The 14,010-nt window shown below is 39.7% G+C and overlaps 1 protein-coding gene and 1 pseudogene across 1 annotated transcript in view; one reads left to right on the top strand and one right to left on the bottom strand.

Annotated features, from left to right (window-relative positions):
* The window catches only part of AP3S2 (adaptor related protein complex 3 subunit sigma 2), a 66,469-nt gene that overhangs the window by 19,460 nt on the left and 32,999 nt on the right, over positions 1–14,010 (top strand). The window contains exon 4 of the mRNA XM_060097381.1: positions 9,289–9,360. Coding sequence (XP_059953364.1) covers positions 9,289–9,360 — 72 coding nt within the window. The remainder of the gene's footprint in view (positions 1–9,288; positions 9,361–14,010) is intronic.
* On the bottom strand, positions 4,246–8,634 carry LOC132489237 (arginine/serine-rich coiled-coil protein 2-like; annotated as a pseudogene).

Raw genomic sequence — 14,010 nt, 5'->3', positions numbered from 1 at the left:
CACCGCGGCATGTGGGATCCTCCCGGACCAGGGCATGAACCCGTGTCCCCTGCATCGTCAGGTGGACTCCCAACCACTGCGCCACCAGGGAAGCCCACGGTATTAAGCTTTTATTCATCATTATATTCACAAATATTTCTTTACCATTATACAGCCGTCCCTCTAATTCTTACTTTACGCTGTTCATTATTTGCACTTCAGCATAGTTGAAACTATCCACTTTATGTTTATCTCCTCTACTTCTTCACTAGTCATAAGTTTATCTTCCAATTGGGACAAAATTCCAAATCATTTGTTTTCAATTAAAAAATGTTTTAATAAGTTTTTAGCACAAAGATTATTTAAATCTTTTTAACACACAAAAGATTTATTTCAGTATATCTGAGATATGGAACTGAGTTTCTTTTTCTCTGTATCATGTTCCAGTTTCTTCAGATTATTCAGTCTCCCATTGTTTCGCTACTTCTAGTTTAACTTAAATTTCTTTATAAATGTAGGCCCCTTTTTGGAATTTCAAGTACATTGTTCTGGGTTTTTTAAATTATACAAGTAGTACCTGAATATATTCTTTTTATTAAAAAAGGTAAGGTTTTTTTTAAAAACAGTTTTATTGAGATATAATTCACATACCATACAATTTATCCATTTGAAGTGTGTAATTGAGTGGATTTTAGTATATTCACAGAGTTGTATAGCCATCATCACAACCAATTTTAGAACATTTTCATCACCCCAAAAAGAAACCTCTTACTCATTAGTCACTTCCCATTTCCCTCCAACTGCCTCGTAACTCCAGCCCTAGGCAACCATTAATTTACTTCCTGTATCTATAGTTTTGCTTATTATGGACATTTCATAAAAATAGATTTGTATAATATGTGGTCCTTCTGGACCACAGAAGGACCACAGAAGACTGCCTTCTTTAGCATAATAGTTTCAATATCCATCCATTGTTGTAGCATGTATCAGTATTCCATTCCTTTTTTTTTATTATTAATTTTTATTGGAGTATAGTTGATTTACAATGTTGTGTTAGTTTCTGCTGTACAGCAAAGTGGATCAGTTATACATATACATATTATCTGCTCTTTAGATTCTTTTCCCATATAGGTCATTACAGAGTATAACAATAAATTTATTAAGTATAATGGAGAAGTCCTCCCCCTTAGCATTCATTCCCCTCTCATATACCACTCCCCTTTCTAGAGGTAGCCACTATTAAGTCTTTTAATGCATGTACACACACACACACACACACACATGTGTCACATACATTATTTAATTTTTAAGTAAAAAGTAATCTCACTACATACATAGTTCTGCAACTTGCTTTTTTAATCCCTTAGAAGTCTTGGAGCTTTTTCCACTTCATATATGCTTTTTAGTGATGCATGATTTTCCACAATATTGATATATCATAGTCTTTTATTTATAATATTTTATTCAATACCTTACCTGTGGGCATTCAGGTTTCTCCCAGTTTCTTCCTATTGCAAATTATTGTGCAATGATATCCTTGCACATGCATCTGTATGCACGTGTGTTAGTTTCTTTAGGATAGATTCCTAAATTTGGAATTGCTGCTTTAATTAAAGATGTGTGCTTTTTAAATTGTTAGATAGTACCTGATTGCCTCTCCCCAAAGTCCTATTTCCCCATAACCTTACCAGCTTTAAATACTAAGGATATTTTCAAATGTTTGCCATCTTATGGGTGAAAAAATAGAAATTTGTTGTTTTCCCTAGCTTTCTTGAATACTAGTGAGGCCACACATCTTTTACTGTTTACCAGTCATTTTGTATTTGAAAATGTCTTACCATAGCATTTGTCCACTTTTCTAATGGCTCATTTGTTTTTGTTTTTTTAAAATCTATTTATTTATTTATTTATTTAAAAATTTTTTGGCTGCATTGGGTCTTTGTTGCTGCGCTCGGCCTTTCTCTAGTTGCGACGAGCAGGGGCTACTCTTCGTTGTGGTGTGCGGGCTTCTCATTGCGGTGGCTTCTCTTGTTGTGGAGCATGGGCTCTAGGCACGTGGGCTTAGTAACTGTGATTCACAGGCTCTAGAGCGCAGGCTCAGTAGTTGTGGCGCACGGGCTTAGTTGCTCCGCGGCATGTGGGATCTTCAGTTGTAGCGCATGGGCTTAGTTGTTCCATAGCATGTGGGATCTTCCCGGACCAAGGCTCAAACCAGTATCCCCTGCATTGGCAGGTGGATTCTTAACCACTGTGCCACCAGGGAAGTCTGGCTCATTTGTTTTATTCATTTGTAAGCGTTTGTTTTTTTCCTAACTTTATGGATACTAATCCTTTTCTGTTATATTTATTGCAGATATTTTCTCCTAGTCCATTTGTCTTTTAACTTTATGTAGTTAGGTTTGCTTGTCTTTCTTCTTGTAGCTTGAAGGTATATAAAAATATTCTCCAGTATTGCCATTGCTTTTTTTTTTCTTTTGAGAAAACCATTTTTATTATTATCACCACCCAGCTTATTTGTGTTTGATTATGTAGCACTTTGGCCAGATTGTCTAAAGAAATCTACATAACATTTCTTTCGTGTTTCAAGAGATGAAAATAACTATAAAAAGTTAACAGAAGTACACAAGACAGTGGATGCAAAAAAATCTGTGTGTGAGATTTTATCCCATCTGCAGCTTTTATATATTTGAAAAGTAGGATTCATGAGCTAAAAAATATTGTCCTATCAAGTTTGTTTTTTTTTTTTTAAATTTATGGTTGTGTTGGCTCCTCGTTTCTGTGCAGGGGCTTTCTCTAGTTGCGGCAAGTGGGGGCCACTCCTCATCGCGGTGTGTGGGCCTCTCACTATCACAGCCTCTCTTGTTGCGGAGCACAGGCTCCAGATGCGCAGGCTCAGTAATTGTGGCTCATGGGGCTAGTTGCTCCGCGACATGTGGGATCCTCCCAGACCAGGGCTCGAACCCGTGTCCCCTGCATTGGCAGGCAGATTCTCAACCACTGCGCCACAGGGAAGCCCTCAAGTTGTTGTTTAAAATTTTATTTATTTTTGGCTGCGCTGGGTCTTCGCTGCTGCACGTGGGCTTTCTCTAGTTGTGGTGAGTAGGGGCTACTCTTTGTTGCGGTGCGCGTGCTTCTCGTTGCAGAGCACGGTCTCTAGATGTGCAGGATTCAGTAGTTGAAGCACACAGGCTTGGTAGTTGTGGCATGTGGGCTCAGTAGTTGCAACATGTGGGCTCTAGGGCACCCGGGCTTCAGTAGTTGTGGTGCGCAGGCTCAGTAGTTGTGGCTTGCAGGCACTAGAGCGCAGGCTCAGTAGCTGTGGTGCAAGGGCTTAGTTGCTCCATGGCATGTGGGATCTTCCCGGACCAGGGATCGAACCCATGTCCCTGGCATTGGCAGGTGGATTCTTAACCACTGCACCACCAGGGAGGTCCCCTCCTATCAAGTTTGATAGAAGTAGATTTAACCTGATTACAACACTAACACCAGTATCATTGATTTAATAGTTATAAAAAATGATGTTTTTCTTTTTTCCCCCAGCTTTATCAAGGTATAATTGATATATAACACATAACATTTTGTAAAGTTAAGATGTATAGTGTATTGACTGATATATATTGCAAAATGATTACCACCATATCAAGCTAACATCTCTTATCATGTCACAAAATTACCATTTCTTTTTTATGGTAAAAATCATTTTTCAATATACTAAAGTCAGCATGACATCCATGCAAATTAGAATGCTAGCTGTTTGGTGCACAAAGACCTGACTTCAGAACAAGAACTCTAAGTCCCATACTTTTTTTTCTTTTTTTTTTTTTTTTGGCCGCACCTTGGAGCATGCGGGATCTTAGTTCCCCAACCAGGGATCAAACCCATGCCCACTACAGTGGAAGCGTGGAGTCTTAACCACTGGACCGCCAGGGAAGTCCCTCCCATACTTCAAATGTGTGATCTTTTTCAACCTGTATCCATTCCTCGCGTTGAAGAGTGAGACCCAATCCTACTCCTCTTTGTGTATGAGTTTATGATCTTTTCATACTGAGCATCTAGATTACCACATACTACTTCCTGTTGCTTCAGAGTCTTATAACTTTCTTCATCAGCTGAACTATATCCAGTGTTTTCCTTTTTATTTCTGTTCAGCGAATTTCATTGGAGTCACAGCTGCTGTGTTATAATAGCTAAATGTGGCTATTCTGACCTCTGCCAAAGGTTTAGCTTGTGGGGCTGCCCTTTGAGCCTCTGTAGCTACCTGAGGAGTTACCTGTGTTCTTGATGGCAACAGGGCAGCAACATTGAGAACAGAATCTCCAGTAGCTGCAGCTGTTTCTTCTTGTTTTTGTTTTTACACCATTTCCTTTTCTTGTAATTTGTCTGCCCTTTTGCAACCTTGTAGGATCGAGACCTTTTCCATTCCTTGCTTCTACTAAGGTGATGCCTTTTATGAGACTTAGATGTTGAATGACTTTTGCCTCTTGATGACTTTCATTCTTTGTATTTGTGTCTGTTCTCACCATTTGCAGATGAATTTAGTTGCTCTTTTCCTTTGTGAGAAGAACGTTCTTTGTCATTTTATTCCCCAGATTTGTTTCTTAATTTAGTTTTAGATTCATGTCATATTATTTTGCCATCTGAGTCTGTAGCACCTTCATTTCAGTCCCTTCATGCATTAGCACGCTGTTTGCTTATTATGTTCTGGCTCCTGCGGTTTCTTCCTACATTATCTGACTTTTGTTTCCTTTCTCTTGACCTTGATTATGATCTTGAATTATGATGTTTTGAGAAAGCTTTAGGAGAAATAGATACATCTGACTGTTCGTTTTGATCTCTATCTGGGGATGTCTTTTCTGGAGCTATTCCATCTTATTCTGTATCACTAGCCTACTGAGAACCCAATTGTTATGGACTAAATTGTGTCCTCCCAAAATTTGTATGTTGAAGCCTTTAACCCCCAATGTGACTGTATTTGGAGACGGGGCCTTTAAGGAAGTAAGTTAAACTAGGCCTAAGGGTGGGGTTCTGATCTCATGCAGCTGGTGTTCTTATAATTATGAAGAGGAAGAGACACCAGAGATCTCTTTCTTTCCACATGCACAAACCAAGGAGAGGCCATTCAAGGACACAGGGAGAAGGCAGCTGTCTGCAAGCCAGGAGGAGAAACTGCTCCTGCCAAACCTTGATCTAGGACTTCTAACCTCCAACACTGTGAGAAAATGTCTGTTGTTTAAGCCACACAGACTTAGTTACTACCATGTGGTATTTTGTTGTGGCAGCCCAAGCAGACTAATACACCAATCTTTTTTTTTTTTTTGCGGTACGCGGGCCTCTCACTGCTGTGGCCTCTCCCGTTGTGGAGCACAGGCTACGGATGCGCAGGCTCAGCAGCCATGGCTCACGGGCCCAGCCGCTCCGTGGCATGTGGGATCTTCCCGGACCGGGGCACGAACCCATGTCCCCTGCATTGGCAGGCGGACTCTCAACCACTGTGCCACCAGGGAAGCCCCTAATACACCAATCTTAATTTCATTAACCCTCTTTAATGAAAACAGCCCCTTGGCACAGTGCTGCTGAGAAATATGGGCTGCTTCTCCTCACGTGTCCTGGCGCTAGGCAGCATCTCCACTTGCTGCTTTGAACAGTGTCAGCTAACCAGAAGCATCCCACAGAATGACTAAATCATTTCCAAGAGAGACCCAGATGACATAAAATGGATCTGCCATTGCTTTGTTAGTTTTTTTTGTTTTTTGTTTTTTGTTTACATTTAGCTCAATATCTTTAAGGTATTTATATGTCTGTATTGAGATAGGTACAATATATATATATATTTTTTGGCGGTACGCGGGCCTCTCACTGTTGTGGCCTCTCCCGTTGCGGAGCACAGGCTCCGGACGCGCAGGCTTAGCGGCCATGGCTCACGGGCCCAGCCGCTCTGCGGCATGTGGGATATTCCCGGACTGGGGCACGAACCCGTGTCCTCTGCATCGGCAGGCGGACTCTCAACCACTGTGCCACCAGGGAAGCCCAGGTACAATATTTTTTACCCCAAAGGATAGCCATTTGTCCCGACACTATTTATTGTCTAGGTCATCTTTTTCCCATCAATTTAAAATACCATCTTTATCAAAAATTGTATTTTCTTGGCATGGGAGGCTCCATGCAAAATGAAGTGCCTCTACGCCCAGACCTACCAGGGCAGGGCAGAGGAGGGGACATCTGCAATAGAGGGAGAGGAAGAGGATTTGGTGGTGCCAACCATTGGAGGCTACACGAATGCTGGCACCCAGTATGGGAGCTACAGATACGGAGGCAACTTGGTGACGGCAGGCTATGGTGACTTTTTCACAGACTGCTACAGCTGTCATGATTCTGGGTCTTCCTAGAGCATGTAAAAGTATTCCGCACAAAATCTACTTTCTACTTCAATTTTCTCAAACTTCAAAACCCAAAGTGTCTGTGCTATGTCCCTGTGCTTCACTGCGTTTGTCAACTGTGACTTTTTGGTGAAACTTATCTGAAATTCATAGCCTGTAGAATTTAAGACAATGGCAGTTTTTAATCATGCCTTGTCTTTGAACTTGATCTATTGACATTCACAATAAGTGGAAAACAATTTTCAGAGAATGCATTTTTGTTTAGACTTGCACAGGATTCTAGAACCAGCGTTATTCAGCATTAAGGCAAAAGCCCACCTTTGCTTTTTATGGGAAGTATTACTTTATTTAAGAGACAGATGATGCATTTTAATCTACATCATTTTAATCTACATTACCTTAATTTACAGTAGGTTTTTTAAAATGAACTTTGACCGTTTAACAAATTTCCAACATGTGTTTATGCCTTTGATAGTAATGAAAATGATTTATCCCATCCAGAAAAAGAAATTGTTTTCTTATAAACGTGTATATGTTCCAGTATTTTATATTCTGTCCCACTGATCCATACTTTTATTTCTATCTTAGTATTATACTCCCTTAATTACCAAAGCTTTACAATGAATTTTGATACCTAGTAAGACAAGTCATTCCTTATTATCATTGTTGGTCCAAATGTTCTTGGTATTCTTTCACATTTTATTTTCTGTAAGAATTTTAGACTTTGTCAGTTTCAAGTTTTTAAAAGTCCTCTTGGGAGCTCCCACACTTCTAAGTTCATTTTCTTCCTTTAAAACTATAGAACATGAATTTTAAAAGAACATACATACCCACAAGGACAGAGAGAACAGGAGAGAAGACAGTAGCAAGGAATTTTTTGAAAGAAGGGAAGAGTATGAATGCCTGGTATTGACTTGGCTGGTCCAAGGAAGTCACACCCCAGGCCAGCAGTAGAGAAAGCTGACAGCCAACCTGCTACACACCGTGGAACCCTCAAAAGGCACAAAGCTAGCTGTACAGAGTCTCACTGTGGTGTGGGTGTGGAGTGGTCAAGGAAAGCTGAGAACCAGTTAGATCCCTAAATCCTTTCTCCAATTCTAGACATAGTTGATGGTACAAGTCAGGGGGATTAAGTGAACATATGCCTTGTGAATGTTGTATACTAACTTTCCAACCCTTTTCCTGCCACTCAGCTCCCAAATTTCTGACAGCTAGTCTTTTACTGTTTAGGCAGGAGATTGTAGAATTCCTCTGGGAAATCTGACCAATCTAAGGAAAATGAAATTAAAAAGCCCAGGGCGGTGGTGGAGGGTAGGATTCCCAGCAAATAGCCATTATTACAGAGCTTCCAATCAGCCTTTAATTCTTATGAATAAAAAACAAGGATAATCAGACATCTGAGGAAAGGCTCTGACATGGAAAATGGAGACTAAAACAGTAAAATTCAACTCATTTTAACAATAAAACAAACAGCCCCCTATCTCTAAGCCACAGAGAAATAAAGGAAGACAAACAAAAATGGGCTAATAAACAGGAAACACAGAGCAGAATGATCTCTTAAAAATTAAAAACATGAGAGGAAAATGAGACAGAAAAGATAAGAAAATGGGAGGTCTAATACCCCAATATAAACAGCTCCAAAAAAGAAAGATGAGGAATATGGAAGGGAGGAAATTCTCAACAAAATTATTTGATGAAATTTCCTCAAACTGAAGGACTTGAGTTTCCAGATTGTAAGGGCTCACTGCCCAGCACAGTGACTGAAAACCCATATTTATGTATGTTATCCTTACAGTGGATATTCAGTCATTGTTAAAAATGTATAGGGTTATAAATAATGCTATTATGAAATTATTATATGTGTTTTTTGGCATACATTTGTATGCATTTCTTTTGAGTATGTACCTAGGAGTAGAATTGCTGGATCATATAGAGTATTAGTAAATAATGTCAAATAGTTTTCCAGAGTGGTTGGAAGTATAGTTTCCATTTATATCAATTTGTACCCAGTCAAAAACAAAAAACTCAAATGTCTGTAGGAGAATGGATAAATAAATTTAAGAATGAAATACTATACAGCAGTGAATATGTACAAGATTTTATGACATGCAACAGCATGGGAGAATTGACAAACATTGTTGAGTGAAAGAAGCCAAACGAAAAGAGTACATGATGTATGACGCCTTCTATGGAAATTCAAGGACAGGCAAAACTAAACTGTGATGGTAGGAGTCAGGATGGTGGTTACCTTTGGAGAGCATACGGTCTGAGGGAGCATGAAGGGGGCTTCTAGGGAACTGGTAATGCTCCATTTCAATATTTGGATGGTGGTTACATGATATGCTCATTCTGAAAATTCATTAAGCTATACCCTTATAGCTTAATTATAAAGCATTTATTTATAATATATAAATTATAAAGTGTTTACCCTTTGAACACTTTTCTGTTTAAATGTTATAGTAAATTAAAATCGTAAGCATGTTAATTAAGTTGATTCATGGAAAAGTGTTTTGAAGTTAATGTTCATTGAAATTAGCAGGACAGAGCTATGTTAACACCATGATAATGAAAAATGTTTTTACGTGTATACGTGGAGGCTTGGGGAAAGGACATAGTATTATAAGTAGCTGTTACTTCGTTATTCTTTTATATCAGCTGGCATCTTGTAAAGGGGGAAAGAAAGCCACATGTGTCTGCTGGTTGTGTTGCTATACTGAAAACAAGATTGTCCTGTCTTCAATTGTCCCCTTCAAATTGGGATAAGTAGGGTAATCAGCTAGTGCTGGGAGGTTTGCGGTGGGGTTTTTTTTGGGGGGGGGTCGTGGGTTTGAGATTTATCATAAGGTAAATAGTATCTTGACTGCCCCCTTTACTTTCAGATGTGACATTTATGAAGATGTGACTTATGTATCTATTTCTCCTCGTTTCCTAGGTTTTTGTGGAGACTCTGGATAAGTGTTTCGAAAATGTTTGTGAATTGGATTTGATCTTCCATATGGATAAGGTAACCTTCTCTCCCAAACCAGGGTTACTAGGAAACTAAGAACTTTGGACATCTCTAGGCATCTGTACACCTTCATGTTCTTTCTTTTGTTTTTTTTACTCTAGGGATAGTCCTAGAACCTAAGTTATTAAACTTAATAACTTAAGTTTAATAGTTTGGGGAGTATTTTGCTGAGATTTGTTACCAGTTTTAACACACACAGGTTAATTACTGGGCCTATATTATGGTTTGTGTTTTCACAGACAGACTTCTTGGTTTAGGGCAATGATGGCTACCAGGCCAATGGTGAGATAAATAGTTTTATATTGATTTTGAAATGAGTTTCCCAGGCATAGTCCAGTGACAGTGAAGCTTTGAAATAAACACATCATGGTTTTGAACTTAGCTAGTAAAATGTACCCTTTTCTTAAAGCATAATATAGTGACTAAGACATCAGTAGCATAGTTTGAGGTCAGGTGATACTCTGTAGGGAAGCCTGCCAGGCAGAACTGAAGTGGTCCGAAGTACATGTTCTCAGTTTTGTGTTGCTACCATAACTGTGACATGGCTTATGTCCTCATGTGCCAAATGAAATATGGGAGATAGCCAGCAAGGGGATAGGAACTGCCACATTTATTTTATCCAACTGGGCACATGCTGTACCCAGTGCTGTTCATTGGTGGAGGTTGGTGCATCTTAGGTTTGCTTGGTCCTGGTTTTTCTTCCACTGATTATTGTCACTATGATCCATGGCCCTTAGAGGGAGATAATGATGTTTAGGAGACTACTACCCATTGCTATGCCATGATCCTTTATTAATCTGTTTTCATCATAACGAGGTAGGTTATTTTTAGATCCATCATTGCCATCTAGAGCACTTTCATTTTCCAATAGGATCTTCAGTCTCAGTTAACTCTCCCAGGGTTTCTCAGATAGCATTTTCTGGGCTAATGCAATGGGTGTTGGAATGGAGTACAGTTTTCTCTCTCAACATGTGGCTTGGCTGTGTGGCTCCCTGAGCAGCTTGGTGCAAGAGAATCACAGAACCCCATTCCTTTTATAGATACTTGACTTGGGGCTCCCTGATAGCCTCACAAAGCTTCCGGGACTGACTGATACTTTTCTTTTTTTTTTTTTTCTTTTTTTTGCGTTATGCGGGCTTCTCACTGTTGTGGCCTCTCCCGTTGTGGAGCACAGGCTCCGGACGTGCAGGCTCAGTGGCCATGGCTCATGGGCCCAGCCGCTCCGCGGCATGTGGGATCCTCCCTGACCGGGGCATGAACCTGTGTCCCCTGCATCGGCAGGCGGACTCCCAACCACTGCGCCACCAGGGAAGCCCTGACTGATACTTTTTTTTTTTTTTTTTTTGGATTAAATTTTTTTTTATTAGTCTCTGCTTTACAACAAAGTGAATCAGTCATACATATACATCTGTTCCCACATCCCCTCTCTCCTGCGTCTCCCTCCCTCCCACCCTCCCCATCCCACCCCTCCAGGCGGCCACAAAGCACCGAGCCGATACCCCCGCACCACGCGGCCACCCCCCACCATCCATCCACCCCATGCCCGGCACTGTATACACGTGCATGCCTCTCCCCCGCCCCATCACAGCCCACACCCCTCCCCATATCCCCAAGCCCACCCCCAGTAGGTCTGTGTCTCTATTCCTGTTTTACCCCTAAGTTCTTCATGACATTTTTTTTCTTAAATTCCATATATATGTGTTAGCATACGGTATTTGTCTTTCTCTTTCTGACTTACTTCACTCTGTATGACAGACTCTAGGTCTATCCACCTCATTACAAATAGCTCAGTTTCGTTTCTTTTTATGGCTGAGTAATATTCCATTGTATATATGTGCCACATTTTCTTTATCCATTCATCCGATGATGGACACTTAGGTTGTTTCCATCTCCGGGCTATTGTGAATAGAGCTGCAATGAACATTTTGGTACATGTCTCTTTTTGAATTATGGTTTTCTCAGGGTATATGCCTAGTAGTGGGATTGCTGGGTCATATGGTAGTTCTATTTTTAGTTTTTTAAGGAACCTCCATACTGTTCTCCATAGCAACTGTACCAATCCACATTCCCACCAGCAGTGCCAAGAGTGTTCCCTTTTCTCCACACCCTCTCCAGCATTTATTGTTTCTAGATTTCTTGATGATGGCCATTCTGACTGGTGTGAGATGATATCTCATTGTAGTTTTGATTTGCATTTCTCTAATGATTAATGATGTTGAGCATTCTTTCATGTGTTTGTTGGCAGTCTGTATATCTTCTTTGGAGAAATGCCTATTTAAGTCTTCTGCCCATTTTTGGATTGGGTTGTTTGCTTTTTTGCTATTGAGCTGCATGAGCTGCTTATAAATTTTGGAGATTAATCCTTTGTCAGTTGCTTCATTTGCAAATATTTTCTCCCATTCTGAGTGTTGTCTTTTGGTCTTGTTTATGGTTTCCTTTGCTGTGCAAAAGCTTTGAAGTTTCATTTGGTCCCATTTGTTTATCTTTGTTTTTATTTCCATTTCTCTAGGAGGTGGGTCCAAAAGGATCTTGCTCTGATTTATGTCATAGAGTGTTCTGCCTATGTTTTCCTCTAAGAGTTTGATAGTTTCTGGCCTTACATTTAGGTCTTTAATCCATTTTGAGCTTATTTTTGTGTATGGTGTTAGGGAATGATCTAATCTCATACTTTTACATGTCCCTGTCCAGTTTTCCCAGCACCACTTATTGAAGAGGCTGTCCTTTCTCCACTGTACATTCCTGCCTCCTTTATCAAAGATAAGTTGACCATATGTGCGTGGGTTTATCTCTGGGCTTTCTCTCCTGTTCCATTGATCTATCTTTCTGTTTTTGTGCCAGTACCACACTGTCTTGATTACTGTAGCTTTGTAGTATAGTCTGAAGTCAGGGAGCCTGATTCCTCCAGCTCCGTTTTTCGTTCTCAAGATTGCTTTGGCTATTCGGGGTCTTTTGTTTTTCCAAACAAATTTTGAAATTTTTTGTTCTAGTTCTGTGAAAAATGCCAGTGGTAGTTTGATAGGGATTGCATTGAATCTGTAGATTGCTTTGGGTAGTAGAGTCATTTTCACAATATTGATTCTTCCAATCCAGGAGCATGGTATATCTCTCCATCTGTTTGTATCATCTTTAATTTCTTTCATCAGTGTCTTATAATTTTCTGCATACAGGTCTTTTGTCTCCTTAGGTAGGTTTATTCCTAGATATTTTATTCTTTTTGTTGCAATGGTAAATGGGAGTGTTTTCTTGATTTCACTTTCAGATTTTTCATCATTAGTGTACAGGAATGCCAGAGATTTCTGTGCATTAATTTTGTATCCTGCTACTTTACCAAATTCATTGATTAGCTCTAGTAGTTTTCTGGTAGCATCTTTAGGATTCTCTATGTATAGTATCATGTCATCTGCAAACAGTGACAGCTTTACTTCTTCTTTTCCCACTTGGATTCCTTTTATTTCCTTTTCTTCTCTGATTGCTGTAGCTAAAACTTCCAAAACTAAGTTGAATATGAGTGGTGAGAGTGGGCAGCCTTGTCTTGTTCCTGATCTTAGTGGAAATGGTTTCAGTTTTTCACCATTGAGGATGATGTTGGCTGTGGGTTTGTCATATATGGCCTTTATTATGTTGAGGAAAGTTCCCTCTATGCCTACTTTCTGCAGGGTTTTTATCATAAATGGGTGTTGAATTTTGTCGAAAGCTTTCTCTGCATCTATTGAGATGATCATATGGTTTTTCTCCTTCAATTTGTTAATACGGTGTATGACATTGATTGATTTGCGTATATTGAAGAATCCTTGCATTCCTGGAATAAACCCCACTTGATCATGGTGTATGATCCTTTTAATGTGCTTTTGGAGTCTGTTTGCTAGTATTTTGTTGAGGATTTTTGCATCTATCTTCATCAGTGATATTGGCCTGTAGTTTTCTTTCTTTGTGACATCCTTGCCTGGTTTTGGTATTAAGGTGATGGTGGCCTCGTAGAATGAGTTTGGGAGTGTTCCTCCCTCTGCTATATTTTGGAAGAGTTGGAGAAGGATAGGTGTTAGCTCTTCTCTAAATGCTTGATAGAATTCGCCTGTGAAGCCATCTGGTCCTGGGCTTTTGTTTGTTGGAAGATTTTTAATCACAGTTTCAATTTCAGTGCTTGTGATTGGTCTATTCATATTTTCTATTTCTTCCTGATTCAGTCTTGGCAGGTTGTGCATTTCTAAGAATTTGTCCATTTCTTCCAGGTTGTCCATTTTATTGGCATAGAGTTGCTTGTTGTAATCTCTCATGATCCTTTGTATTTCTGCAGTGTCAGTTGTTACTTCTCCTTTTTCATGTCTAATTCTATTGATTTGAGTCTTCTCCCTTTTTTTCTTGATGAGTCTGGCTAATGGTTTATCAATTTTGTTTATCTTCTCAAAGAACCAGCTTTTAGTTTTATTGATCTTTGCTATCGTTTCCTTCATTTCTTTTTCATTTATTTCTGATCTGATCTTTATGATTTCTTTCCTTCTGCTAACTTTGGGGATTTTTGTTCTTTCTCTAATTGCTTTAGGTGCAGGGTCAGGTTGTTTACTCGAGATGTTTCCTGTTTCTTAAGGTGGGATTGTATTGCTATAAACTTCCCCCTTAGAACTGCTTTTGCTGCGTCCCATAGGTTTT

Source organism: Mesoplodon densirostris, chromosome 4 (genome assembly GCF_025265405.1).
Source record: "Mesoplodon densirostris isolate mMesDen1 chromosome 4, mMesDen1 primary haplotype, whole genome shotgun sequence".
NCBI classification, from domain to species: Eukaryota; Metazoa; Chordata; class Mammalia; order Artiodactyla; family Ziphiidae; genus Mesoplodon; species Mesoplodon densirostris.
Note: the sequence above shows the minus strand (reverse complement) of the source record. Positions and strands in the feature narration are given on the sequence as shown.